Raw genomic sequence first — 27,605 nt, forward strand, 5'->3', positions numbered from 1 at the left:
AGTGAATCTTTCTTCCTCAGATCTGGTCCAAAGAGAAGCCTCTGCATTCTCTATGGGTCAAGCAAGCGATGTGCCTGTGAGGCTTCCTAGAGGAAGGGACTTGTGAGTTTTGAGGCATGCAGAGAAGCAAATCCAGGGCATTTCCAGTAGCAGAAGATCCTGGACAGAAGTCCAAATGATGCAAAGGCCAAAGAGTTAGTGAGATACAGGAGAGAAGTTAGATGTGTCTCAGCAATGACCAGGATAGGAAAGGAAGGAGTGTGGAGACCCCACAGAACTCAAGATAGACTTGATGAGAGACTGTGTACTGTGTACACAGTCTGGGCATAGCTGGGCTTCAATGGGATGGGGATGTGGGCAGTTATCAGAAGCCAAGTGGCAACCTCTTAAGAAAACAACTTCACCCTACCCTCTGGTGCCCAGGACACCTGCTGCCTCTCAGCCCTCCCAAACACCCTCAGTGAACAATTGGTACCAGGTGTTCCTGGGAAGCCATATTTATTCTCACTCATGACTCCTAGGGCTGCTGCTGTCTTGCTTGTGGTACCCTTCCCCTGGGTCCTCAGCTTTGGCACCCTCCTCTGTCAGACTTTCATGCACGACCCTAGTATGGATCCTCCCAGCCATGAGTTTTTAGAGGACTTGCTGCTGGATTCACTGTGCAGAGCCCTCTGCTGTGTGGTCCATGAGGCATCTGGAAGAAGCCTCCTCTTAGGAGATGCTCAGCAGGCATCTGTGAGTTAGGAATGGCTGGTCTCAAGTAGCTGGAACATACACGCTGGGGCATCTCCTCTGAGATACCCTTTCCTAGCTGGGACTTATATTTGATTTCTATTGGGTAGAATTGGGGTTCTTCTGGTTGAGTGTCTGGTCTTGACCCCATGGCCATTTCCAGTTGGGTGCAACAGACCTCTCCCCCAGGCACAGATGGCGGGCATGGCTGAGGGGACATGGACTCCCTGGTGCTGTTCTAAACCTTAGGATCTGCTGCAGGACCCAGGACCCAGGGCACCCAGGGACTTGGGCTGTCTCAGCTCTGCCAATCAAAGGTTCTATGCCTTCTTTGCCATTCCAGAGGCTCTCTGGCTTCAGGGTCCAGGCCACTTCAGCAGATCTGCAGAAATGAATGGGTATGGAAGTTCCCCTGAAGTCATGGCATGCTAAAAGGATTTGGAGTCTTACTGCAGAGGAAAAGGAGTTTTCACTATTTTGATTCAAGCCCCAGGTCTGTCACCTCCTGGCTGGGTCTCTCTGAGGATGTTGCTTAGCATCTCTGAACCTGGTTCTTTGACCACAAAACTGTGGACTGGTAAGAGAAGCCACTTCCGGGCTATGTGAGCTAAATGAGCTGGAGAGCAGACCCGCTGGCCCACCCGGGAGGGGAAGGGGCTGCAGGGACCTAGTCCAACCTCCTCATTTCCCATGATTGTCTTCAGCAGACATTTATAGCTGCCTTAGGGACCCAGGAAGCGAAGCTGCCTCTCCCCAGCCAGTCCTAAGTCAGATTTGGAGCTTATAGGGGTAGAGTGGGCATCCTGGAAGCAATATGATGTCCTGAACTGAAATGTGCTATCATTTGTATCAAATGTACACATGCTAGATCACACACAATTATTATGGAAAAGAAGCACACAAGACCTCAGTATTCTTATACCGGTTACATATTGAATGGTGATAATAGATTAAATAAATTACACTATTCCCTTTAACAGCATCTTTTTTTTCCTCTTCAGTGCTGGGGATCAAACCCAGGACCTTGTGCATGCTAGACAAATGCTCTACCCTTCAGCCACCTCCCCAGGCCTCTTTTTGTCTTTTTGATGTGGTTATTAGAAAATGTTACCCATGTGGCTTAGCTTAGATTTCTATTGTATGATATAGGTCAAGATCCTCACTGCCCAGTTATGGTCCCAAAGCCAATGTCCCAGGCTGTTCTCTGTGGCTGTAGCTGACTATTAGAGAGTGGGTAATTTCTAAAGAATATAGAATTATTCAGCTTAATTCTAGAGGCTAAAAGCCTAAACGCATGGTGCCCACATCTAGGAGGACCTTGTGCCATGTCACAACATGGCAGAGGGTGTCGCATCGGAGACAGAACAGTATGGAAGCTCAGGTCTCTCCTCCTCTGCTTATAAAGCCACTGATGTCACTCCGAGGGCTGGCCTCTAGACCTCGTCTACCCTTAATCAACTCCCAAAGGTCTCATCTCCAGATCTCCACTTGGTTTGGGGGATTAAGTTTTCAGTACCCGAACTTTTGGGATATGCATTCCAGCCACAGCACCCAGCAGCAAGGGGGGGGGGGGCAGGGGCTGCTGGAGATACAGGGCCTCGGGCCCTGCCCAGACCTGCTATCAGTCAGAGGGTGGTTCCACTCTCCAGGTGGTTTATGGGCATGTGAAGTCTGAAGAGTCCTGTAGGACCCTGGGCCTTGGGTTGGGGTGGGGTGGAGGGGGAAGCCTCAGACAGAGAGTGGGAGCCCATGCCTGTCTTGTGGTAGCCTCCAAAGCCACCACTCGGCAGAAAGCATGCATGCCATCAGAGAGAAGAGAAGCAGGGCACTGGGCAGCTGTGCCCCACATCAGTGGACACCAGTAACTTAGGGCACGCTGAGAAGGCTTATCTCAGAGGATAACCGAAAAACGGATCGATGCACTTAAAATCCCAGACTTAACCCTGCCCTCCTCACATTCCGTTTCTCTCTCTCTCTGAAACCTTGGCCAACAGCACCCAGGGGCACTGAATATAGAACGGTGAGGGAGTAAATCACCGAAGTGCCACATGTGGCCCAGGGCCTGTTTCATGGTTGGGCTGCAAACCATTGAGAACTGGGAGCTGTAATTAAAATGCTGATGGCCTCCCAACTGGGAACCCTTCCAGGAGAGCAGGGAGGGGGGCTCTCTACAGCAAACCAGCCCAGATTCAGTGGTCTCCACTGGCTTCCAGGCTAGCCAGACTCCTCGGCCCTTGAAAGCCTTCACACCCAAACGGCAAGATGTCCATCTCCCAGATGTGCCTACTCCACGCAGGCCCCTCCCGTGTCCTCCGGGGCACACCCCCCCCCAGCACTCCTGCCTGTGACCTTGTCACCCCTGTGCTCATTGCTCACTTGGTGGGGCCACACTGGCCTCTGGGCTACTGAATGCTCTGACTCAAGTGGCATTCCCCAGACAGCTCGGTCTCTGTTCACAGTTCACCTTCTCAGAGAGGTCTCGTCCACCTCCCCCAGTAGCGTCCATTCCTGTCGTCTCTACCCTCGCCCTCTGCCTTATTTTTCTGTCGTGGCATTTATTACCCTTTGACAATGGTTCTCTCTCCATCGGACTATTTGTTGTCTGACTTCCCCCTGGAATGTCAGCTCTATAAAGGCAAGTGCCACACCTAATCCCAGAGCCTAACACAGTGCCGGACACACAAATAGGTGCTTGCTGGTATTTGTTGAGTGAATGAATGTGTGGATTTGCAGCCCTTTCTTTCAGCGGGTCTGGTGATCTCACTGGGAAAGTGTCCAACTTCCCGGCAATGAGCTCAGCTTTTTACTCGTTCATTCAATCAACTAACCATCTTTCCAAATAACTCTCCATCCATCCATCCACCCATCCATGCATCCTGCATCCTTTGACTCTTACTTGTCCGTATTTCAAATATTTATGTATACATGCATCTATATACCTATAATCTATTTATCCATTCACACTCGTACCCATCCATCCATCCTCCAACTTTCCCACCCAGTCATTCACATGTTTATCCATTCATCCATCCATCCACCCACCCACCCATCCATTCACACATCCATCCTTTCCAAATCCTTTTCTATCTATATAGTAAAACATCTCTGCATCCATCCTTTCACCCTCCCTTCTATCCACCCGCTCACTTATCTATCCACCCATCCCCCACCACCCACATATCTATCCATCTTCCCATCCTTCCATTCACCTACACAACCATCTACCCACACACCTAGGCAGCCACGCTGCTACCACTCAGCCATCTGTTCAGTTCAACCAGTCCCCACGCAGAAACCTCCTCTTCTGGGTTCCCACAATGTCCTATGCTTCTCTGTCAGATTCGATTTCTGCTGTCAGGTCTCCCTAGACCGTCACAATGGACGCCGCTCAAAACCAGCAGCAATGCTTCATCCCTGATGTCCAGAATTGACACATTACAGGTGTCAGCACGTTTACTGAATGGGGACATTTTCCTCTCCCGATCTTGACTCATTCAATATTTCTTATTGGATTATGAACTCCCTGATGGAGGGCATCCTTTTCTTAGTCGTCACCTATGTATATGTTCATCTCCAAAATTTGTAGTTAACATGAAGTAGACACTTATTTAACAAATAAAGGAGTGAGCAGGTACAGAGAGGAGTATAGTGAACGAAGGTTCTGACCCTGCCCTTCCCGGATACATGTCCTGGCTCTTTATTTATTGGCCCCGTGATCTTGGGCAAGTGACTGAACCTGTGCCTCCATTTCCACATTTATAATGGAAGATCGTAAGAGTGGCCATCTCATGGGTTCTTGTGAGCACTGTGTGAGATAATATGTACAAAGTACTTAGAATAATGCCTGCCATATGACGAGAGCTGTGTTGAAATAAACCCTTTCCACTGCCCCAGTGGGGCAAGGCATGGAGGGACAGACTCTTGATCATGGTGGGGAGGAATCTTTGGACCTGAGCCCCCCCACAGGATGCCCTTCTACAGCAAGCGCTCTGACTTTTCCCAGTCACGTTGGGATCTCTGGCAAACTCCCAATATTATGTCAGGTGGTCGAAAGCGCTATGTGGGAAAACAAAACACGGGCGGGAACAGGAAGTGGCGAGACAGATGGGGGCAGTTTCCAGGGGGGTGGTCAGGAAAACCCTTCTTAGGTGATATTTGAGCAAGGACTTGAGGATGTGTGGTGGGGTGAGTGCTGGGGGGTGCAGCAGTCTAGAGACGTTGGCAAGTGCAAAGGGCCTGAGGCAGGGGAATACCCAGCATGCCTGAGACCAGTGAGGAGAGCAGGAGAGGAGGAAGAGAATAGGCTAAGAGGAGGCAGGAGGTGGCGTTGGAACAGAGGAGGACAGAGATCAGGGAGGGTCTTGACGGATATTTTGAAGATTTTAGGATCTATGCTGAGATGGAAGGGAATTAGTGTGAGGTTGTAACAGAGGATGAAGGATACGAGTCACATTTGGAAAGACTGCAGCCCCATGCCAGGGGGCTGCCATACTGCTGCCAGGAAGAGGCTGATGAACTGGAAGACCAGGCAGGGGCAGATTCTGTTTGCAGGAGATCTGAACTCAGGGTCTGGTGCACAGGTGAATCCTGGGTAGCGGTAGTAGAGCAGAAATGGGGCAGTAGGTGAAGTCCCTCCCACCTGTGGGGTGTGAAAGGAAGCGCACAGCCAGAGAGAGGCAAGGCCAAGGCTCTGTCCTTGGGTGGCACTGATGCTTCCGGAACAGGGCAAGGATATGCCAGGCCACTGGACAGTCTGCAGCCAGGAGGAGGGCAGCTGCTGGGTGCAGCGGCCAGGAGTGTGGACAGAAGTTCTGGGTGTAGACAAGGCTCTGTGGAGAAGTTTGCAGGTCCTGGACTTGACAAGGGCAGCCTCTCTACTGAGGAGCAGCTCAAGTATGACTGACTGATCTAGAGACCCATCTCGGGGAATTCATAATGTCACACAATGGCTTGGTCTCCTGTGGCCCTCCCTATTCAGAAGTGACAAATCTCAATGGCTTCCAGACAGCTCCTTCTCCCCAGATCTTTCCAACATGCTATTAGGGCAGGGTTTCAAAGAAGGTGGAGCACAGAGCTAGTGAGAGCCTGAGGAATAGAACAGAGGTTCTAGCCAGGTGTGGTAGTGCAGGTCTTTCATCTCACCACGCGGGAGATAGAAGCAGATGGATCTGTGTGAGTTCCAGGCCAGCCGGGGCTACATAATGAGATCCTGCCTCACCACCACCCCTATAAACAAACAAACAAACAAACAAACAAACAAACAAACCATAGCGCCTAGAACACAACTGTGGCTTTCATGTTATTTCTGCAACCCCTGCCTCTTGGGCTCGTGCCGTCTCAGTGCAGCTGCTCAGGGCTCCAAGCGTTCCACAGTGAAACACTGGCCATCCAGAACTTTGCAGGCATTGAGCTTGCACAGTGGGTCCAAGAAGTCTATTATTGGAATCCCCTGCGCACATGGAGGAGGGAAACTAAGCCTCAGAGACAGGCAACTGTTCAAGATCATACAGCAAATAAGCAGTACAGTTAAGACTGGGAGGAAGCTCTTCCCACACCCAGGCCATTTCTATTGCCAGCACAGAACAAAGGCCCAACTGGAATTCTTGAGAGTTAGAGCAGGGTGTGGCCAGCAACCCCACCTGCCCAGAGGAGAACAGCTACCTGCAGCGCAACCCTCCTGGTGCACAAAGGCCCCCCTGAGCCTCAGCGGCCAGGCCTGCTTGCAACAGGGACCCACTGACACTGCTCACCTGCACAGAGCTGCAGGGCTTGACCAGGAAAAGGTGTAAATAGTGACGGTCTTGCAAGAATAAGGTGTGTGTAACTTGCTAGTCATTGTGACTGCAGCATACCAGCCCTGCCATCTAAACACTGCACGGGGACACACACAGTGGAGGGCTAGGAAACAGGGGATGGACACAGGGCTCCCTCAGGCATACCACTCATTCCGTGCCTCAGTTTCCTCCTGTGCCCGGAGTAACAGCAGGCCCTCTCTTGTGGGGTGAGAGCGGCTATGAGGCGAGGCACACGTGGAAGGGGATGAGCCCACACAAAGTATGTCTAGCCTCGACACGGCACAGCACAGCGAGCAGCTGAGGCTGGCACTGCCCACAGCCAGGGCCCAGGTCTGGCTGGAGGCCCCACCCCTCCTGCCAGTGGCCTGCTGCACTCCTCCAGCTGCTGCCTGGACCTCCGCCACCATCCATGCAGTGGGCAGGTGACGGATCATCCCGCGGGGAACAGGGAAAGCCTTCCTATGGCATGGCAGGCACCCCCGGCCTGAGCCATCTCCCTGGGGTCAGACGCACACTGCCGGTGAGTCTCCCTGGCTAGGCAGAAGGCCCTCTTCAGTATATTATCACACCTGAATTTTCCTGCAAAGGACACACGTGTCCAGGATTGGGAGAGGTGACGGCTGCCAGTCTTACCGTCCCTGCGGGACCATGCCATGCCTCTTAGCCCGCTCAAACCCCCCTCTGCTGTCTCCCCGTCACTCATTTGACAACACCCTGAGTTCTAGTCCCCCTCCTGGGGACAAAGAAAGCAATTGTGTGCCCAGTGGGCACACTTAGTCTTGGTCTCGCTGTGGCGTAATGGAGCCCCACCTTTGCCCCACCCCACTGGCCCTCCCCTCCTCTGGTGACTTTCCAGTAAGCTCTTGCCAGGTCAGCCACATGGGGGATTCTTTCTAGGGGAAATCACATGGCTGGTCCTGGAGGCCAGGAAGGTGGCCGGCTGTGGAGGCCTTCCTAAGTTTCTCTATTAATGCTAAGTTCTGAATACCCCCATGCTCACCAGCATCTAGGGGACTTCCTGTACCAGGGAAGTCATAAGCTAACCATGAGCCACACGTGGACACCAAGCCCTAGAAACCCGGGCCAAAGAACTGAGTTTTCATGGTACTCATTTGCAGTTTGTTCAGAAAGTCACTTGCGACTTAAGGAGACTGTTTACCAATGTGACCATAAACACCTTCAGTCCATTTGATCATTTTGTTAGCATCGCTTTATGAGATGAGCCCATGTCACAGATGGAAAGAGGAGGCACAGAGAAGCAAAGTGACAGCCTTAAGGACACCCAGGCCAGAAGCAGCAAGGCCGGGTCCAGCCAAATGCACAGCAGTATACACTGTGAACAGGAATGAAAGCAGCCTTCTCAACCACACGGTCCGCACTAACCCTTGGATTGTGCCACCCCAAGACATCAAGTGTCTGCCAGGCTGGGCTCTGGGGGATGCTGAGTGAAGCTCATGTTTGTCTAGTAGAACAAGAAGGACCCTTCAGGTGAAGGCCCAGGGCTCCAAGCTTGCCCTCTGCCGAGCACAAGCCCAGAGCTGTGAAGGCCCAGAACTCTGCTTTATCAGACATAAATGCAGCCGGGCGGCGGTGGCACACGCCCTTAATCCCAGCATTCGGGAGACAGAGGCAGGCAGACCTCTATGAGTTCAAGGCCAGCCTGGTCTATAGAGCGAGATCCAGGACAGGCACAAAGCTACATAGAGAAACCCTGTCTCGAACCCCTACCCCCCCAAAAAAAGACATAAATGCATAAACCTCTAAATCAGCTGTTTCTCTGGCCCCCAGGTGTCCTCTTCTAGGTGGAAGACATTGTCTAGGGCCCCACAAGCAGAGCAAGACAGGACACAGTGCCTGAATGGCCCTCAGTCCCCAGGGGTTAGAGAGTGGCACCTTGGGGGCTGAGGACCAAAGCTTCTGAGTTGCTTCAGAAGGTTCCAGACTTTGGGGATAGTAGTGAGGAATCACTCATGGGGTGTCAGGACTGAGAAAGGTCAGGCCCAGACATTGTTGAGTCTGGAGCCAGCTTGAGTTCAGATGTCTAGCGTAACTTGAGTGCCGTGTAGCCTTGGACCATTTTACCTCTTTTCACCTCCATTTTCCCAAGTGTAAATCGGGGAAGGCAGACTTGTGACCAGGCAGAAGGTTAGCAGTTGTGGGGGTTAAATGGGATTGTACTGTTAGCGCTGATATTAGACTTCCCGTGTCCCCCTAGCAGAGAACCTGTGTCTGCCTGTGTCAATCCCCCTGACAAGAGCCTTGTGTCTCCTTCACCTGAGCTTGAACCTGCCTTTTCCCACGCTCTCCCTGCTGGGCATCCTGGCCTGCTGAGGGCCCGAGGGACAGTGACGGCTCACTAAAAGTCACCCTCTTCCTGGATGAGTGACCCACGTTCCTCTGGGGCCAGGGTGTCCAGCCATTCTCTGAGTTAAGCCTAGGTTGTCATGTCTTCACGGGATTGAGTAGAGGAGGTCTTGGCAGCCCAGAGCAAAGTGACAGCTGGGGACCCACAGGCCTTGCCAGCTTCTCTGGGAAGAGCTGCCCTGCCTGGCCACTGATTTCCACCCCTCCCTTATCTCCTCCCTCTTTCCCTGGATACTGGTCATGGTTATCACTGTGGCATCAATCGCAGGAGCTGGCTGGACCCAGCCCTGGCTATGTTGGACGAAGAGGAAAAACCCTAGCCCTCATGAACACCCTCCACCCTGACCAGGGTCAGTTCCCTTCTGACCTGTTCTCCATGGCTTCTCTAGACCAGTTCTCACTCCATCAGTATCAATAGCCTAGTCCTCTTCCTGGACTCTCCTCTCCATGGCTTCTCTAGACCAGTTCTCGATTCATCAGTATCAATAGCCTAGTCCTCTTCCTGGACTCTCATCTCCATCATGGTCCCAGCCTCTGCCACGGCTTCTCATCCAGCCTGTCCTACCACAAGGCAGGAGAGCCTAAGCTGGGCTGGGTACCAATCCTGGCCTGCTTCTCCACCTGTGGGCCCTCAGAAGAAGTCTCTAGATCAAGAATAGGCCTACAATTCCTTCTCCTGGTCCAATTCCTTCTTAGAGGTTACACTCCTTGTCTGGGCACCAGGACTGGCCAGAGGAACCAGATTCAACCACCATGAAAATCAAGCTAAAATAGGAATATTGTCACACAAGTCACACCTGCAACATGAGAACCTGTAAGACATGAGGCCAGTTCAGGCCAGACATGGAAGGAAAACACCCCAATCTAGCTTAATTCTGGATTCTTAACTGGTCTCGGGAATGGTCAAATTTGTGGAAGCAGAGAGGAAAAGTGTGTCATTAGGCCAGGACAGGAAGTGGGGAGTCTATGCTGTGGTTTGTAGCTCCAGTGACTGGAGGCTTTGGGTTGGGGTGTTGGGGCTGAGGCTGCAGCTTTCAAGTTGTTGAAATCAAAGAATTTGATGAAGGTTCTGGCACAGGTGTGGGGATGGAGGACAAGATATAGGTGTGGGGATGGAGGCCCTGGTACAGGTGTGGGGATGGAGGCCCTGGTACAGGTGTGGGGATGGAGGACAAGGTACAGGTGTGGGGATGGAGGACAAGGTACAGGTGTGGGGATGGAGGCCCTGGTACAGGTGTGGGGATGGAGGACAAGGTACAGGTGTGGGAATGGAGGACAAGGTACAGGTGTGAGGATGGAGGCCCTGGCACAGGTGTGGGGATGGAGGACAAGGTACAGGTGTGGGGATGGAGGACAAGGTACAGGTGTGGGGATGGAGGACAAGGTACAGGTGTGGGGATGGAGGCCCTGGTACAGGTGTGGGGATGGAGGCCCTGGTACAGGTGTGGGGCTGGAGGACAAGGTACAGGTGTGGGGATGGAGGACAAGGTACAGGTGTGGGGATGGAGGACAAGGTACAGGTGTAGGGATGGAGGACAAGGTACAGGTGTGGGGATGGAGGACAAGGTACAGGTGTGGAGATGGAGGTTCTGGCATGGGTATGGTGGTGTCTCTGGCACAAGTGTGATGTTATCTCCTACGCAGGTGTGATGGGGGCTCTGGACAAGTGTGATGGAGGCTGTGCACAGATGTGGTAGTGTTTCATGATACTAATGGACCTTGAGCTGCATAATCATATATATATATATGCATAGTTGAAGTGGTAAGCTTTGTACCAGGCTTAAAACATCTAGTTAATCTAGTTACAAAATGAGTGGGCTTAAATGCTTAATTTTTTTTTTTTGAGCCAGGGCTTTACTGTATAGATCAGGCTGACCTCAAACTCACAATCTACCTGCCTCAGCCCTCTGAGTCCTGGGCCTATGGGCACATGCCACCACACCAGGAATTTAAATGCAAAACTTTTAGAGATAAAGCACCCTATGGACCCAGGGTAGCAAAGGTTTCTTAGCCAACTTTGAAAGTACTTTCCTCCCACAAGTTCAAGGCCAGTTGAGCTACAGTGAGACAGTGTATAAAAACAAACGACAGTAACAACAAGCCCACTTTGGCTCTGGGAAAGGCCCTGTCATAAAAAGACAGGGCTGTAGACCCAGGAAAGGCTTGCAAACCACAGACCTGACAAAAGCGCCTGAAGAGATGAATTAAGAATGTCCAAAACCAACAGCCAAAAAAGCCAGCAGTCTCAAACGTGAGCCAGAGGATGGACAGACACGTTCCCACCATACCCTCTGAGGTACACAGATGGCAGAAACACACAAGGAGAGATGCTCATCTTATCAGCCACTGGAGGTGTGGCTAGAGCCCTGCTGAGATACGGCACACGCCCATCCCAGCGACAGAAATAAAAACCTGTGTTATCAGCAAGTGTGGGCACGGGTGTGGAGAAGCTGGGTCACTCACAGATGGCTTCTGGGAGTGGAAATTGGCAATGCCAGTGCTGTAGTTCAACCTGGGATGTCCCCAGAAGGCCCATGTAGTAAAGGGCTGCTTCCCAATAGACAGGGGGATCTTCAAGAGGCAAGGGAGTCTTCAAGTCACTGAAGGTGCCCTCAAAGGGGAACGTGGGACATGGCCCACCCTATCCCTGTCTGTCACCTTCCAGATACGAAGTATGCAGCTTTGCTCCATCATACATCCTATTGTGATGAGCTGCTACAGACCCAAATCAGCAGGATCAACCCATTTACCCCCAAAACCAGGAGCCAAGGCATCCCTTCCCCTTCACAGTTCAGTGGTCTCAGCAGTTGTCATGTAGGGATGCGAAGCTGACACCCCTCTGTAGCGTTGCTTAGCTGCTTTATCATAAAGCGAAACTCTCAGCAACAGTATTCGGCTCTCTTGGCATGTAGCATAGAGAACTAGACATTCACATCCGTAGAAAAATCTGTACACACACATTCACCGCAGCTTTATTTACAACGGTCCAAGCTTGCCAACAAACCAGACGCCCTTCAGCGGGGGAACGGCTAAACCAAGTGTGCCGCCTCTGAGCCATGGACTGTCACGTGGACTGTCACGTGACTGCTGAGAGGCAAGAACTATTGTTGCACACAGCAGCTTGAGTGAGTTTAGGAGATAACATCGAGCAAGAAGGGATTCTATCGGCTGCATATTTCCCCACTCCTATCCAACCTTCTAGCACAGCAAAATTATAAACATTAGTGATGTGTGGTGACTGGGGGTCCTGAGGGGGGGAAATGGCACACGGTCCTCAGGCTCTGTACTTCCGTGGTATCAATGCCAGGGTCCTGGGGTGACAGCGTCCTACAATTCTACAGGCTGTCACTGTGGGGGAGCTGAACAACAGGTCCTCAGAGTCTCTGTGTTCTTTCAATTTCATGTGAGCCCATAGTTACCACAGCATGAGCTTTACTCAGAATACACAAAACAGTTAAATTTGAATTTGACATAAACAAAGAAGACATCTAATTGTGTGTCTCATAAAACATTTGGGACACACGTAAATTAAATTTATTTCTTACTTATCTTGAATCCAAATTTAACTGGGAATCTCAAATTCCATCTGGCATCCTCCTCCCAAGACACTTCCGGGAAAGAGCAGACACTTGCCATTCACGCACGGACTCTGGAAACCTTTCTTGAACCCTACTGTGTGCCAGGCACCATTCCAGGCACGGACGACTCAGCTGTCCTGACCTTCATGATGCTGACCTTGTAGTGGGAGGTAGTGGACAATAAAGACATGAAGGGCTGTGCAAACAGAAGAAGTTCAAATGGCGGGGGTTGCCTTTAAAAATAAAAGCAGAGGGCTGTACATGGAGAAACTCTGTTTTAAACCCCCACAAACACCAAAAAAGAAAGAGAGAAAGAGGCGGGGGGGGGGGCCGGTTCAAGGCCAGCTTGGGTTATATAGCAAGACTATGTCTCTAAATCAATAAATGAACAAACAAACAAATAAATAAGCAGAGTGGTATTATTGAGACTAGGTGAACACTGGAAAGAGAAGACTTCTGAGAAGGGGCTGAACTTCACCCTGATGGACAGCGTGTGTAAAAACCCTGAGTGGGAGCAAGATGGTTGGCCCAGGAGGTCAGGGCTAGAGGCTAGTGAGCATGGGAGGGCAAGGGCAAGGTCCTCAAGAGCTTTGTGTTTTCTTCTACCCCAATGTCAGACCTGGAAAAGCCTCTGAGACCTAAGGCCACCTTCATCCAGATCCACTGAGCCCAGGATGCAGGCCTTTCCTGCATTTTGAAGGTGAGACTCCCCTATCTGCCCCAAATGTGGGGCAGGACTTGTAAGCACAGTAGCCTGAGGACTGCTAGCTGGCTTCCGGGGAGGTGGGGCCTGGCCTCTTGGGCCCTTGACATGCCACACTGTCCACTCTCTCTGGGTAAGTATGCAAGTGGCTTCTAGCGGCAGCAAAGTGGAGCAAGTCTTATCTGGGCCTCGCCCTCGCTGCCAGGGGCTGGGTCCCTGCTGTCCCCGATACACTGGCCTCCCTACAGCCATGCCCAGGGTAGAGAGCCAGCCCCCAGGAGCACCCAGACCAGACAGGGCAGGGCAGGAAGGGACAAGACCAACACCCCTTGTGAGCAAGAGGTGACTCCACACTCAGGTGGAATTCCATCCCCCTTAGCTCACCTCCCTGGAGCAAGGCACATTCCAGCAAGCCTGGCCTGTCCCAGTGGGGGGCCCTGTCCTCAGGCTGCCTGTCCTGGTCACAACCTCCACTGCTTCAGGGGCTGCTGACAGCCCATCCTTCCCCAGGACCCTCCAGAGCTCCACAGCACACTTCACCCTGAGGGCCGGTACACCAAGGCCTCCACAGCCAGTAGGAAGATACCATGTCATTGTGGGGACTTGGAGATAACGTTGCCAGGTGAAGAAACAGCAGAAGCCACCGTAACATGCAGACTGGGAGGAGTGTTTCCTGTGCAGGCCAGGTGGTCCTTGTTCTGGTCACCTCCCTGCTAGCACCTCCCTTCCCAGAACCTTCCTGGCCTCTGTTTTTTCCTTCCCAGCACCCCTCAGAGCCTTTGGTGTTCTTAGCTGTTCCCGCCCTCCAGTGGGTCGTGGGCCTGCTCCACACAGGCATTCTCCAAAAGCTATAGTCAGGTGCCAGCACCCTAGGAGTCACCACCTCTATGTCTCGGGGGCCCCTTACGCTCGCTACCTGTCTCCTCTGCCTAACCCAGTGAGGGGCACGCTGCCAAACGTTGCCCAAAGGCTGCTTGTTATGCTTCCCTAACTCCTAGGTGTTGACACCTGCTACCTCTAGAGCCTTTCGATCCTCTCCATTCCATGTCAGGGAAGGACAGGAAGCCACCCAAAGCTCACCGCCATTACATTGTTTCTGGCTACTTCTGACATGTAAGGCCTGGTATTTGATTCCAGCCTCCTGGGCAACCTCACTACCTTTTACCCAGCCTCAGACCATGGAGCCCCTACTGCTCTCTGAAGATTTAACAACCCCCCCTTTTTTTTTAATGCTGGGGATTGAGTGCAGGGCATTTATGAATGCAGACACTCCACCACCGAGTCCCATGCCTGCTTATGCTAGGTGTCCTCTTCCTGGAATCCTTCTGTTTATCCTTCAAGGCCTGGCTGAAGAGCGCTTTCTTCCCTTAGGAAAGCTGTGTTTTCTGAACCATCTTTCTCCTACAACGTTCAGCCACGAGTCAAAAGTTTGGCCCCTTTTTCTGACTCACACTAACCTGAGAATCTTGAGGACACGACCATGGAGTAATTAGCTCCTCTCCCTGCCAGGGGATGGGAAAGAGATAATCCAAGGATACAGAGATCACTGTGAGGATTTCAGGCCCATTCTCCAGACGTCTGTCTCCCTCAAGTGTCCTGTGATTTGAACCACTAACCGGAATGAGTGAGCCTAGTACTCCACCAGCCTGCAAAGCAGAGTGGCCTGGGACATCAATCTAGAAATTAATGTGGCCCTAAAAGGCTAACGGGAGAGACTTGAGCTCCCAGCCACCTTCCCCAGAGGCATCTACCGTCCCTGGCCTGCCTTTTTGTGACTACCCCTGCCATCAGAGGCTGGGGCACAGTGGCCCGCCGTGCCCTGACCACTGGTTCCGGAGTCCACTGAGGGCAGAAGCCTCACACTGGCCCTCCTCCTTTGCAGGGCACACAGTCAGCGCTTCTGCAGCAGTGACCCCTCAGCAGCCTGCAGACGGCATGGGCGGCCTTTCTCCTGGCTCTCCTGCCCCTCCCTTTTCTCTCACACCAGCTGCTGACAAGCCCCAGAGCCTGTGGTCAGGTTGAGTCTTGTCTCCGTGAGGCAGCGGGTGATCAACAAGACCACGATCCTTCCCAAGCCCAACTGCTGTGGGCCTTTCCTCATCAGCCGTGTGGAGTCCAGCGCAGCCTGGAATATGCTGGGAAGTCCTGGGGAGGGGTGTGCTTTACAAATTAGTAATATCCTCTGGGACGCAGGCCTAGGCCAGTGGCCCCGCTAACCCTCCCACTCGGGATAGTACCTGGTCTCTAGATGAGCTGCTTTTTGTGGGAAAACACCCAAGGGTCCTGTGGCAGTTTGAATCGGAGTGGCCCCCAGAGGCTCACATATTTGAAGGCTTAGTCACCAGGGAGTGGCACTGTTTGAAAGGATTAGAAGTTAGGAGGAGTGGCCTTGTTGGAGGAAATATGTCACTGGGGATGGGCTTTGAGGTTTCAAAAACCTATGCCAGGCCCAGTCTCTCACTCTCTCTGTCTCTGTCTCTCTCTGTCTCTGTCTGTCTCGGTCTCTGTCTCTGTCTCTGTCTCTCTCTCTCTCTCTCTCTCTCTCTCTCTGCCTACACATAATGATGTATCTTCCACCTAAGCTTCCATGGTGCTCCCTGCCATGAGGACAAGGAACTAACTTTGAAGCTGTAAGCCAGCCCCAAACTAAATGCGTTCTTTCCTGAGAGTTGCCTTAGTCATGGTGTCTCTTCACAGCAATAGAATATTGACTAAGACAGGTCCTCGCCCTCCTTCTCTGCTCCTCACCCCTCAGGCAGGCCCAGCCCGTGCTCCACCCATACCCAATGTCTATCTGGGCCTTGTTGTCTCCACAGCCTGTTCCCATGACTTCTACCCCCCACTGCTCTGGAGCCAAAGCACCTCTAACTAGTTACCATGCACGAGTTCTGATCAATGTGTCCATGTGCAGCATGTCTGTCTCCGGGGCCTGGGGTGCAGCTGTAAGGGACACCCCAAGGCTGTCCTGAGAAAGCTATGGAACAAAGCTGCATCCCAAAAGAGGTGGGGAAGGAACGAGAAGGAAGCTCCCCTAGAGGGGATATCATGGCTGAGACGTGGACAAGGAGAAGCCACATCAGGACATCCTATCAGATTTGGGGATCCCCCAGCAGCCCACAGACCAGCCAGACTCCACTCTACCGTAGGTCCTATCCTTCCGGGCCTTTACCTCTTTCCTCTGATCAGCCAAACTCAGCTATCTTTGGGGCCTGCCTCTTCCAGGAAGCCTACTGAGCTTTTCCTGTGACCATGTAGTACCACAGGCCCAGGGTAGCATAACTGAGCAGCAGCCACAGCCTTGTGCCTAGAACCAACTGTGCAGCTTACGAGGCTCTCTTACCAAAGCAGCTAGCCTGGTTTACTGTGATCCATGGGCTAGCCTCATGCTTTGCCTCAACATAGGCCATGCAGGCACCTGGGGTAAGGACATTGGAGGTAAAGGAGAGGGAAGCTGTTGCCTTCTGCCTGTCCCCAAAGAGTGGGAGCTTCAGGAAGGGACTGTGACCTCCAATCTCCCCTGGGAGTTTGACTACAGCAGTGGAAAGGGAAGGGACAGCTGAGACCCCCCACAGAATGACCCCTCTGGACGGATGGTCCCTGGGGCCACCCGATTTACCTGGATATCATCCTAGGGAAGACCAGGTCTCTCCTGGTTATCAAAGCTGCCCAGAGGCTGTGGCACAGAGCATGTGGTCAGGGGGACACAAGAAAGGGGGTAGGGTAGCCCTTATCCTGTTTACGTCCTCACAGTATGCAGGCCGCCAGCCACACTCCTCACTGGGGCCCTCTGGGTGCTGCATATGTAGGCAACATGGACTCACGCCTGCCCTGGCTGAGCGCCGAGGATGGTGGGTCAGATCTTAGTGGGATGCCTGCCCTCCTCACCTCAGCCCTGGCAGCACAGCAGTGAGGGACAGAAGCTGACCGAGCAAAGGCGACCCTGCCTCCGGCTCAGCCGCTGCAGCCATGGGCACATCCACGCAGAGAATGTGAACACTGTGGCCAGACGTGTCTGGTGCCGGTGCTAGGGGACCTTTAGCGCATCGCTTCCTGCCTGTGCCTCAGTTTCTTCACCAGTAAAAGTATGGTACAAATGACACGACCTCCTGGGGACACTGTGAGCTGAAACATCCGGGGACCTGCTCCACCAGGACAAGACACTGCTTTGCCACGGCCACCTAGACCAAGGAGCAGACTCTCATGTCTGAGCCCTTCTGGGAACTGTCTTCAGTCTTGGCTTTTCCCATTCCAAGACCAGTTGTAAAGATGAAGGGGTGGCACAGAAAACCCAGAGACTTACACTCAGGGACTGTCTGTCCTGCTCCCAGAGCCCACCCAGCTGTGACGAGCTCGTCAGACCTGAGGACACCCCACTCCCCACCCCCGCTTCACCACAGCTCTGTCTCTGTCAGTCCTTCCACCCTGCCTCGCAGATACCTCATGGGGCAAAGCACAAACCCCCCTCCCGCTTCCAATCCTTCACAGGCCTTCGGAAACCCACCCCAGCCTCAGGCCTCCACCAGGGACACTGCCCTCTCAGGTCACACTGACCTAGGTGTCCCTCAGTGCCTGGTCAGGTTGATGATGGGTGCATACTTCTGGGATAGGGCTCCCAGCCTGTATTGGTGCCGCCTTCATGCTGGTTCTTACATTGGGAGGACCTGCCTCCCTCTACTACCCCCAGCTCATGGCTCCTCGCTTTCTCCTCTGGCCCTTCAGTCCCATCTGCTTCTCCTCATGGACTGGGCATCCAGCGCCCTCCCCTTCCTAGCCGGTCTGCAGGAAACAGGAGAAATCCTGCCCTACTCCTCTAGGATGGGCTTAGATCTTGGTTTAGGCGACAGGAAATGGGTAGCTGCTCTGAAAGCTGGTCCATGTGGATGCCTCTGGCACCTGCCTCAGTCTTTCCCCAGAGTCGGTTTCTACAGCTGACAGTGGAGCCCTGGAGAACTCACCAGCCTCCCTTGTCCCTCCTGGCTGAGAGGCACCCATTTTTTTTTTTCTACTCAGCCCATAAGCTTCACACCACACACTCGTGACACCTGAGTGGAGCAGAAGGAAGCGAGGTGCAGAGCTGGGCTTTCCCAGACGCCACCCCTGTCACCAAGGACCTCACTGCAGCGTCCTCCCTGCTGCCTACCTTCCGGCCTGCCTCGTTATTGTGTAAGTTCATGAGGGTACGGGCATTCTGCTTGATCTCCCGGGCATCCACGAAGACCTTGGCGAAGCCGATGCCGTAGCGGATGTCGGCAGAGCAGCCACCCCACTTCCAGCCCTCGTCCCGGTGGTACTGGCCTTGCTTCTCCTTGTCGCAGCCACAGTCGCTCAGGTTGCCCTGGGTGCAGGCGGCTGTGATGGCGTGGGCCACACCCGCAGCGATGATCGCATAGGTGAAGGCAGCCTCCCGGCTCCCTGGGGGCAGAAGAGTGGAGAGAGCTTTGTAAGAGCTGATTCAGGAGGCACTCCGGAAAGGACACCTAGGGAGAAGGTAGGATCTGGCCCCTGGAGAGGCTGAGCACGGTGCAGTGGCTCTCCAAAAACCAACCAGGTGCCTGATGCTGACTATGCAGAGAGCTCCTTAGGGTGGCAATAATGCCTGGGACCCCAGTCAAGTACACACTCGCTCTGCTGCAATCCCCGACCCTCTGGAAAGCCGGATTGGGGTGCGCACAGGGTGGGGGGTTCTTCTGTCCCATTTCTACCTACAGTCTCTCCCAGCACACTTGACGGGATCATGTCACCTGTGCATGTGTTCACATCACGGAAAAGCGACACTTATGGAACACCTGTGGCGTGCACAGGCTGAAGGCTGAAGATGGAGCCATTAATCCCTGCCTCTGTGACTTGACCAGTGATCACCCCCGCCCCGTGCCTTGGTCTCCTCAGCTGTGACAGCGGCTAGAAGCACTAAGGGTTCGTCTTCAAAGCTCTAGCCAGTGTTCAGCACGTGGCACCTATAGAAACAGTATTGCCGGCTCTCGGTCACTGATACTGCTGTGTGACACACTGTTTCACACAGCTGTCCTCTGCCCTCTCCGTGGTCCCCTTGTCCCACCGTTAAGGGGCAGAGAGGTCTGCGCATCAAGATGAAGCCAACGGAAATGCTGAGTGGAGGCCAGTGTCAGGTTGACACGCAGCCACTTAGCTTCTCTGGGCCTCAGAGCAGCTTTTGCCAAAGAGCCGTGTGTGCTCTGCAGGGTGAAGGAGAAGAGGACTTGCCCATGATGACCCCTGAATGAGCCCTGGGCCCACAGTTCTTACAGCCTGGGGGACTGAGGAAGGAGCAGAAGCTGGAGCAGGGGCATGGGTGGGAGAAGACAGCTCAGAAGAACGCGTTCTGGGAGCTGGGTCAGAGATGGCAAAGGGCGGCCGGCCGGGGAGACTGCGGAAGCCGGTGAGAAACCTGCAGGTAACATAGACCCTTCGCTCCAGCATCTGGGCTCCCACCTGGGCTTCCTTGGAACCTGCTTCACACACCACTTCCCTGCCCGCTCCGCACTGCTGCTTCGGCGCCCTGCTTGGCTGGACAGGGCCAGTATTGCTCTTGCGTTCATGAAACCCACCCACAGCATCCCTATCAAGATAGACTTATGTCTGCTTCTTATCTGCTACTTGCTGGCTGTTGTAGGATAGTCCCTCTTCTCCAAGACCCGGGTCTCTTCATCTGTGAGCCTGGGATAATGCCGATATCTACCCAGGAGGGGAAGATGAGGGCCACGCAAAATGCTTAGCCCAAAGCCTGGCTTAACAAATGTCCAAAACTGGGGTCCTCAGAGTAGAGCCCCTGTCCTTCTTCAAAGTGGCAGCTTGACAAGACACTTGAAGCACGGGCTGAGTTCCCCAAGACCACAGAGAGGTAAGGAGGAAGCCCCTCCCCCAATCCGGATGCCAGCTCACTCCAGAAAACAGACACACAAGAAACTAAACTCTGGGAGACGCAGTGACATCGATGTCAGTCCCTCAAGGGCTTTGGAGAAAGGGACAGTCAGAGGCAACTGTGCTCGACTGCTTTCTAGCTGTGGAACCTCAGGTGAGGTGGCTGTCTCTGTGTCCAACCCCTCCACTGTTAAAGGGGTGACAGCAGCTTTCCTATGGAGGCTGTGGGGAAGAGGAAAAATGACCACTGTTAAAGCAGGAAAACGCCCCCCCAAACACCAGTCACTACAGCATTTGTGGAGGACAGCACTAGCTGGTCCTCACAGAACTGAAGGTGAACGGGGTGGCTCTTCATTCTCTTTCGCTTACATTTGAAGAAACCGGAGCCTGTAGAGCGGTCCGGCTCCGTGGGGCACCCGGAGCGTCGCTGCACACCCGCCCTGGCTACCTCAGATGAACGAGAGCTGTCCCGGGATTAAATGGCCTCAGAACACAGGGGTGGTCATTGCTGTCACACTCCAGCAGGAACTAGGTTCACCTAACCAGACCAAAAGTGCAGAACTGAGGAGAGACCAAGAGCCTCAGCCCCTCAGCCTCACCCTTCTCAGGCTTCTCCCTGCACAGGGCGGCCTGGCAGATGTACGCTTCTTGAGGTAACTTTGGGTGTCTGCCTGCCATCCACTCTATTTCTCGAGTCTCCCAAGCCGCAGAGCAATGTACGTGGTGGGAGACAGTCAGCTACTGAAGACAATGGCTACCGAGATGGCCACGGCCTCTGCTCACACATTCCCTGAGGGGAGGGAAGGGCATGCTTCTTGTTCAAGGTGCGCCATCACAGAGTCTGGTCCAGACTATGCATGGCCTCGACCTCCCCGACAAGTCGGCCCTCAGCACCCACTGCTCTGAGAAGCAAGGAAGAACAACTACCCTCGAATTAACACCAGTGCTCCCAGGACCAGGTGCCGTCTGTACCCAGGCCCAGCTCAGTTCCCAGAACCCACAACCATCTGTAACTCCAGAGTCAAGGGATCTGATGACCTCTGCGGGCACCGAGCACACACATGGTGCACATACATGCATGCAGGCAAAACACTCTTACACATGAGATAAAAAAAAAAAAAAGTAAAATAAATAAATAAATGGCCCATCCAGTGAGCTAGTGACAGTACCCCACTTTGCAAATGAAGAGACTCAGGAATGTCTGACCCGGCAGGGGTGGAGCCCATGGTGAACAGGCTGCATGCCTCTCAACCCATCCTGTCTACCGCAACCAGGGAGCCAGGACAGTCATCCCCAGGCTCTGTAGACTTGCAGGAACAAGAGTCGACAATGAGTAACATTTGTTGTGCACCTACTGGATGCCAGACCCACACTTGGCTCTCTGGGGTATGTTTTGGAATAGCCCCCCAATGCAAGACACCATCCAATATTACTGATAAAGAAACGGAGGCTTTGAGGAAGAAAAGCAATTGGTTAAAGTTTCCTGTCTAGACTAGGGCCAGAACTGGGAGTCAAGGCCTTTGTTGGGTGGCATTGTTCTTCAGCCCTGCCTTGCCACCTTACCTTGTCACTGTGTCTGAAAGCCATGGTTAGAGAGGGAGGCATCAGCTCTTCCCAGAATGCATTATTTCTGTCAAGAGATGACATCTGGCCATCAGTTAATACTTGTCCATAAGTAATTGGTCAGGCCCTGGTACCCTGAGAAGGAAATGGGGTGATGGCAGATCCAAAAGGGAAGGGTTCTGGATCCATCGGTCATCCAACTGCTCTACCCACTCAAGCCTCCTTCCTTAGAGTGAGGCTGAAGGGATGAGGCTCAGAAAGGTACTGATGTCACAGGCACAGGTACAGCCAGAGGCAAATTGAGAGGTCACATAGTGTCCCCATTCATGACCCGAGCCATTCCTGGATCCTGACGGCCCACACTCTTCCCAGCACAGCCTGGAGAAGCCTTCACTGGGACGCTTACTGAGTCCATCTCGCGTCACTTGCAGGACGCCTGCACAGAAGTTCTGAGGGGCTCCTTCAGCTTCCACAGCGAGGGCGGATGAGGCTGGATGGCACTGCATTCATACAGACAGAGTGTGCCAACTCTTCAGAAACAGGCTGCTCGCTGGGCTGTGTCCTGAACATCTTGCTGAGATCGACACATCGAGGCAACCAACCTGTGAGGGGCAGGCTGACCTAAGCCACCTCTTCACAGAGGCCCAGACACATGACCTGACCTGAGCTGACAGTGGGCTCCGGAATATGACCCACTCTCCTGTAGCTCATGGCTCTCATTCCAGCCCACCTCTCCACCAGATCTGCCATGGGTTTTGGGAGTAGAAGTCAGCTTAGCTGAAGCTGGCAGCGCCCCTCTGGTGATGAGGAACGACCAGGGCAAAAGAAGGGTCTCCCTCTAAATCATGGCCTCTGTCACGTAGGCTAAGCGTGTGCCCAGTCCCTGCCCTCAGCAAACATGTCCTGAGCGCCCACTGGGTGCTAGGCATGGTGCTGCTGGCTGGATGAACTAAGGTGTGGGGTTCAGGTGTAGCTCTGCTTTTGTAGGGAGACAGAGGACAAGATTGCGTCCCTCTGTTAGCTGAGGACTCCGAAGAAAGAGAACAGCACAGTGGTAGTTGGTGGGAGCTGGGGTGTCAAGGTTTGAGGAGTCTGTGGGGAGGGGAGTCTCCAGGACAGGGGCACCCAGATCAATGTCCCTGGCTGGTGTGGACCAGGTAAGCCAGGGATACTGATGAGGAGAAGGGGACAGGGATCTGGAGTTCAAATCTGAGTCCCGGGATCCTGTCTTGGGCAGAGCTGTCTCCTGTCCCTAGAGTCAAAGGACAGACTCCCAGAGCCACAGACAGAAGGAAGGCCTGTGTGAGGTCACCAGCGACTCCAGAGACTGGACTGGAACCAGTCCCCAGGCCCCCAGGGAGGAATCCCTTCCCTCCCCTCCACCTTACTCTCAACTCTCATCAGTCACATATCAGGGGTTCCTACACAGAAGCCCAGGGGACCAAACCCAGGTGTCTTCAGCTCAGTCTGTGTGACAGGGCACTTGCCATCCACTCCCACTATGCCTCACTCAGCAGGGTGACTCGGAGCCCACACCCTGAGTCCCTGAGCCTCCCTAATCCCACCTATGAACTGAGAACCCAGGAGGCCACTGCCAGGCTGCCCTGAAGACAGTCGAGGCTTCTCGGGTGCTTCTAGGGGAATCTTGTAGCTCAAATGTTAAAATGTCTTATTAATAAAAACCCTGAAACCAGATATTGGGGTAAATGCTAAAAGATCAGAAAGACAAAGGAACAAGCCATGTCTTACCTTTAGGACTCCTCAGGCTGAAAAAATCCCTAGTTCCTATCTCCTCACGCCTTTCTCCGCCCGGCCATCACTTCCTGGGATTAAAGGCGTGTGTGCTTCCCAAGCAAAGGCATGAAATCTCAAGTGCTGGGATTAAAGGTGTGTGCCACCACTGCCTGGCTCTGTTTCTCTCCTAGACTGAGTCAATCTCATGTAGTCCAAAGTGACTTTGAACCCAAAGAGACTCAGAGTGCTAAGATTAAAGGTGTGTGCCACCACTGCCTGGCATCCATGTTTAATCTAGTGGCTTGTTCCGTCCTGTGATCTTGGGGCTAATTTTATTAGGGTAGACAATATATCACCACAGAATCTCAACAAGGGGGAGGCGGGTAAGTGTTAGTGCTGAGGTGAAGCCAGAGCCTGGTTGACGCCCTCTGTGTTCAGCTCCATAGCAGTCCCATGGGGACAGAGGAAATGAGCCCTTGTCCAAGCTGGCCCCAAAGATTCCATCCTCCGCCCTTTGCGAACGCTGCCCGCGGTTTGCACCGGAATATTATCTGGGTGTATTTACGGTATCTGACTGGAAACCACAGAGTGCATTGTCATTTTTTTTCTCTTTTGCTATTTAAAGCCAACGGGTCAGAGAGTGAGCAGTCAGTGACACCAGCAGAAATGTGCGATGAGTGGGAAAACAGACAGACAGACAGAAACAGGTAGCTCTCAGCAGGCTAGTGTGGTAGCTGCTCACAGCCCAGCCCTCCGCTACAGGAGTTAGGAGGCGCTCGGTGCACAACCAGGAGATTTAAGGGTTAGGAATTGGGGGGGGGGGGTGTTGAGTCAGATGGAGAGACAGGACACAGACATGGGGACGGGCATGTGTCATTCACCCCACTCTAACTGCTGTCCTGCCTCAGCTCTCTGTCTGTGGGTCCCTCTTCCCACAGAGCCAAATCACAGTACACGGCTAACTGTCCCCCAGTGGCCACCATCTGTTTATGCTGACTTCTCTAAGCTTAGAAACACCCTTTCTGCTGCTCTGTGAGGCACCATGGATGTATCCAGGTGGTTTCAAAGCAGGGTCTGGAAGCCAGTGAACCTGGGTTCACAGCCTGGCTCTGTTTCCCTGCTTCCCAGCATGGCAAGATGCTGGGCAAGTTACATGCCTCTTGGGCCCCAGGGTCTTCATTTCTAAACTAGGAATCCTGAACAATCTTTCTGGAAAGGAGGCGTGAGCCACACCTGGCAGGGATCAGTAAAAGGCAGCTCCAAGCTATCAACCTGCTATTAGCCTCCTTTCAACCATGATGTGGCTACAAATGTCCCCACTTTCGAGGCCCTTCCTGATGTCCTCTCCCTCCGTTTATGGCCAGCACCTTATCCATCTGCATATTGTCCTGACTTGAGTTTTCTTCCTCTCCCCATGAGGTTGTGGGGACCTAGATTATTGACCCCTGAAGTCTCTGGGTTGAATGAATGGCTGTGTGAAAGTGACTGCGTGTGCACGAGTGTGTGTGTGTGTGTGTGTGTGTGTGTGTGTGTGTGTGTGTGTGTGTGTGCATTGGACTGTCTACCATGGGGAAGCTGGAAAAACCATGTAACAAAAAGCTCATCTCAAAGAATAGTGTCAGGAGAGCGAAAATCCAGGATGAACTGAGGCTTGCAAAAAAAAAAAATGCAAACGAGACAAAAAGCCCTTTGTTGGCTGTGTTCTAAGCGAGAATGGGGAAAGAAAAGAGCTTTTGCTTGGGCAAGATGGTGCATTGTTAAGAAAGGCAGAGGGAAAGTGGAGCTGGCCGCCCCTCGCTCTATCTCTCTCCCTGGAAAGGACTTCCCATCCATCCTGCCAAGCAGCCAAACACTGCTCCACTTTTACAGGCTGTGGGTATGAAGACAGAGCATTTGGGGGACCTGTAGGGGTTCTCAAGCAAGGGATGTGGACCCAGATAGTCCCCTAGAATAAAGGAGGGCAAGCTCAAACAACTGCCCCGGAGAGAAAGGTTACACACTGGTATCAATGCATCAGAGTTTCCCTGGCGCTAGACAGAGGCGGGTGGACCTGAGGCTGAATCCTATGTCATGTGTGCCCATCCCTGGAAAAAATTCTGCAGGAGGGTACCAAACCGGAGGCCATGAACATTTGGAAAGGAATGTGGCATCCCCTGAGCACATGATGGGAAACCACCATTTCTTTGTTGATAATGCTGGCGACAGAGCAAACTTCTGTGTGCACAAAGAATGTGGTTATCACTCAACCTCCTGGGCGAATCTCTTGGACAACTCCCTGCCTGAGCAAAACCTCTAGATGTGATGTGCAAAACCTTTCCATGGGAAGTCTGGGAATGACGGAACATGCCTGTAACCCTAGCACTTGGGAGCGGGGAGAAGTTTAACGCCATCCTCAGCTACATAGTTGTGTTTAAGGCAAGCCTGGGCTAAATGAGGCCTTGTCTCAAAAACAAACAAACAAACAAAAACAACCATCTGGGATTCCTCGTTCTCCACTTCTTTCTGAAGCCTCTCTGCCAACCCTGTCCATCATCCCAGAGTTCTGCTAGCCCATCCTCTCTAGAATCCAGTATCCTGTACAAGTCACACTACACTGCTGAGCCATCCCTACCACCTCTTTACATCCTGTCCTGTAGACCAGCTCCTACTTCAGGTGGCCCTGCAGGTGACTCTGAATTGTAGTCCACACAGCCCTTCCCTTAGAACGCATTTCAACCCCAGCTTTATCTGTCCCCATCAGATGTTGAAAGTGCCAGGGCAGAGCCTGTGGTCGACTAGGGTGTTGCTCGCCAGCTTGTATTGCACAGTGATCCTGTCTGTGGGACTGGTGAGAGTGAGTATGGGGTGGGCAAATAGGTACAAGAGGATCTTAGCCCACAAGCATTTAACAGCCATGAATTTAACCCAACACACTCCTTGGAAGCTGTAAAATCTCATGGATGTAGGCTTTGGGTCTGAGTTCTTTGTCCTGTACCACGCATTCCTGGATATATGTCAGACATGTCTGTGAGTTTCTACTGCACTTGTGTGGAGAGTCTGGCACCTGAGTTTCCTGGGTGCCTTCTGGGAATTGCTGAAGAATGCTGATTGAAACAGATCTCATCAGCCCCAATCACATCAGATGCTAACAGCCCCCTGTTCTGGACCCATAGAAAAGATGTTGGACCTGAGAATGGGTGACCTGAGAGTTGGCTCCAAATCACATTTTGAGTTCAGGTGCCTGTGAGGGTATCACAGAGTAGCCATTCCCAGTATGCGGCTCTCTGCAGAACTTTATCAAGGGACAGCTGGGACCTCTGTGTGGAGGCTGCTCAAGCTGTTTCTAAAGCTTTTCATATGCTGGTGGACACACCAGCCCTCTCAGAGCAAAGAGTATGACATGCTGAGTTCCCCCAATCACCACCCATAAAACCAAACCCCTGCAGTATCTACAGGGCAGCTGGTCAGGTCCAGGCAGGGTGAGGCGGCAAGTCTGCTAACAGAACTTGGACACGGCTGCTCCTGAATGAGCCTCTGATGATCTTTCTTGGCTAGTCAACACTCATCCCACTGGAAAATCACAAAAGAGAGAGCACACTGGGTGGCTATTCAGAAAGGCGTGCCTAATGTACACAGGCCCTGGGCCCTACACTTGACACCATAAAAACAAAACGGCCGCCATGAGCAGTGCCGTGGCATCAAGAGGCCCAAATGGATATGTGTGGCAACCAGTGTTCAGTCTTGTTTGGGTTGGAAACGAAATGCTTTATCTTCTCAGCAAAGAAAATAAGGCACTTATAAACTATGTGAGGGACTCCTGGACATGGTGTTCAGTAAATGAAAGGGGCTAGTCCGCCCTCCAGGGCTCTAAGGGTGGAAAGAAGTGGTCTTCACGGTACTCTATGGAAACCTACTATGTGCCAGGTTCTGGTCTGTACCAGGCCTGGGGGTCCTGGGAGAAGAGGACAGTTTGGCAGACCCAAGTTCCATGGAGCCTCTGGCTGGAAGAGAAGACTAACTGGAGATGCATTCTTCCACACGTAGGGATGCTCACACATGGTAAGTGCCAGAACTACAACAGCACACAGTAGGGCAGGGTCAGCTGTCTCAAAGGAGAGCTTCCTGGGGGAGGTGCCTCTTGAGGAGAACCATGTATAATACTAGGATGGCAGGCTATTGCAGCAGCTCAGCCGTCTCCTGTGTATGCTCTAGACCCATCCCCTGCTCCAGTATTCTGGGGTATCCCTACATCTACTGAGCTCATAGTGGTCACCAGCCTTC

The 27,605-nt window shown here is 52.9% G+C and overlaps 1 protein-coding gene across 1 annotated transcript in view; it reads right to left on the reverse strand.

Annotated features, from left to right (window-relative positions):
• Positions 1-27,605, reverse strand: part of Wnt7a (Wnt family member 7A) — a 48,465-nt gene that overhangs the window by 12,345 nt on the left and 8,515 nt on the right. The window contains exon 3 of the mRNA XM_028854769.2: positions 18,313-18,584. Coding sequence (XP_028710602.1) covers positions 18,313-18,584 — 272 coding nt within the window. The remainder of the gene's footprint in view (positions 1-18,312; positions 18,585-27,605) is intronic.

This window comes from Peromyscus leucopus, chromosome 3 (assembly GCF_004664715.2).
Source record: "Peromyscus leucopus breed LL Stock chromosome 3, UCI_PerLeu_2.1, whole genome shotgun sequence".
In the NCBI taxonomy this organism is placed as follows: domain Eukaryota; kingdom Metazoa; phylum Chordata; class Mammalia; order Rodentia; family Cricetidae; genus Peromyscus; species Peromyscus leucopus.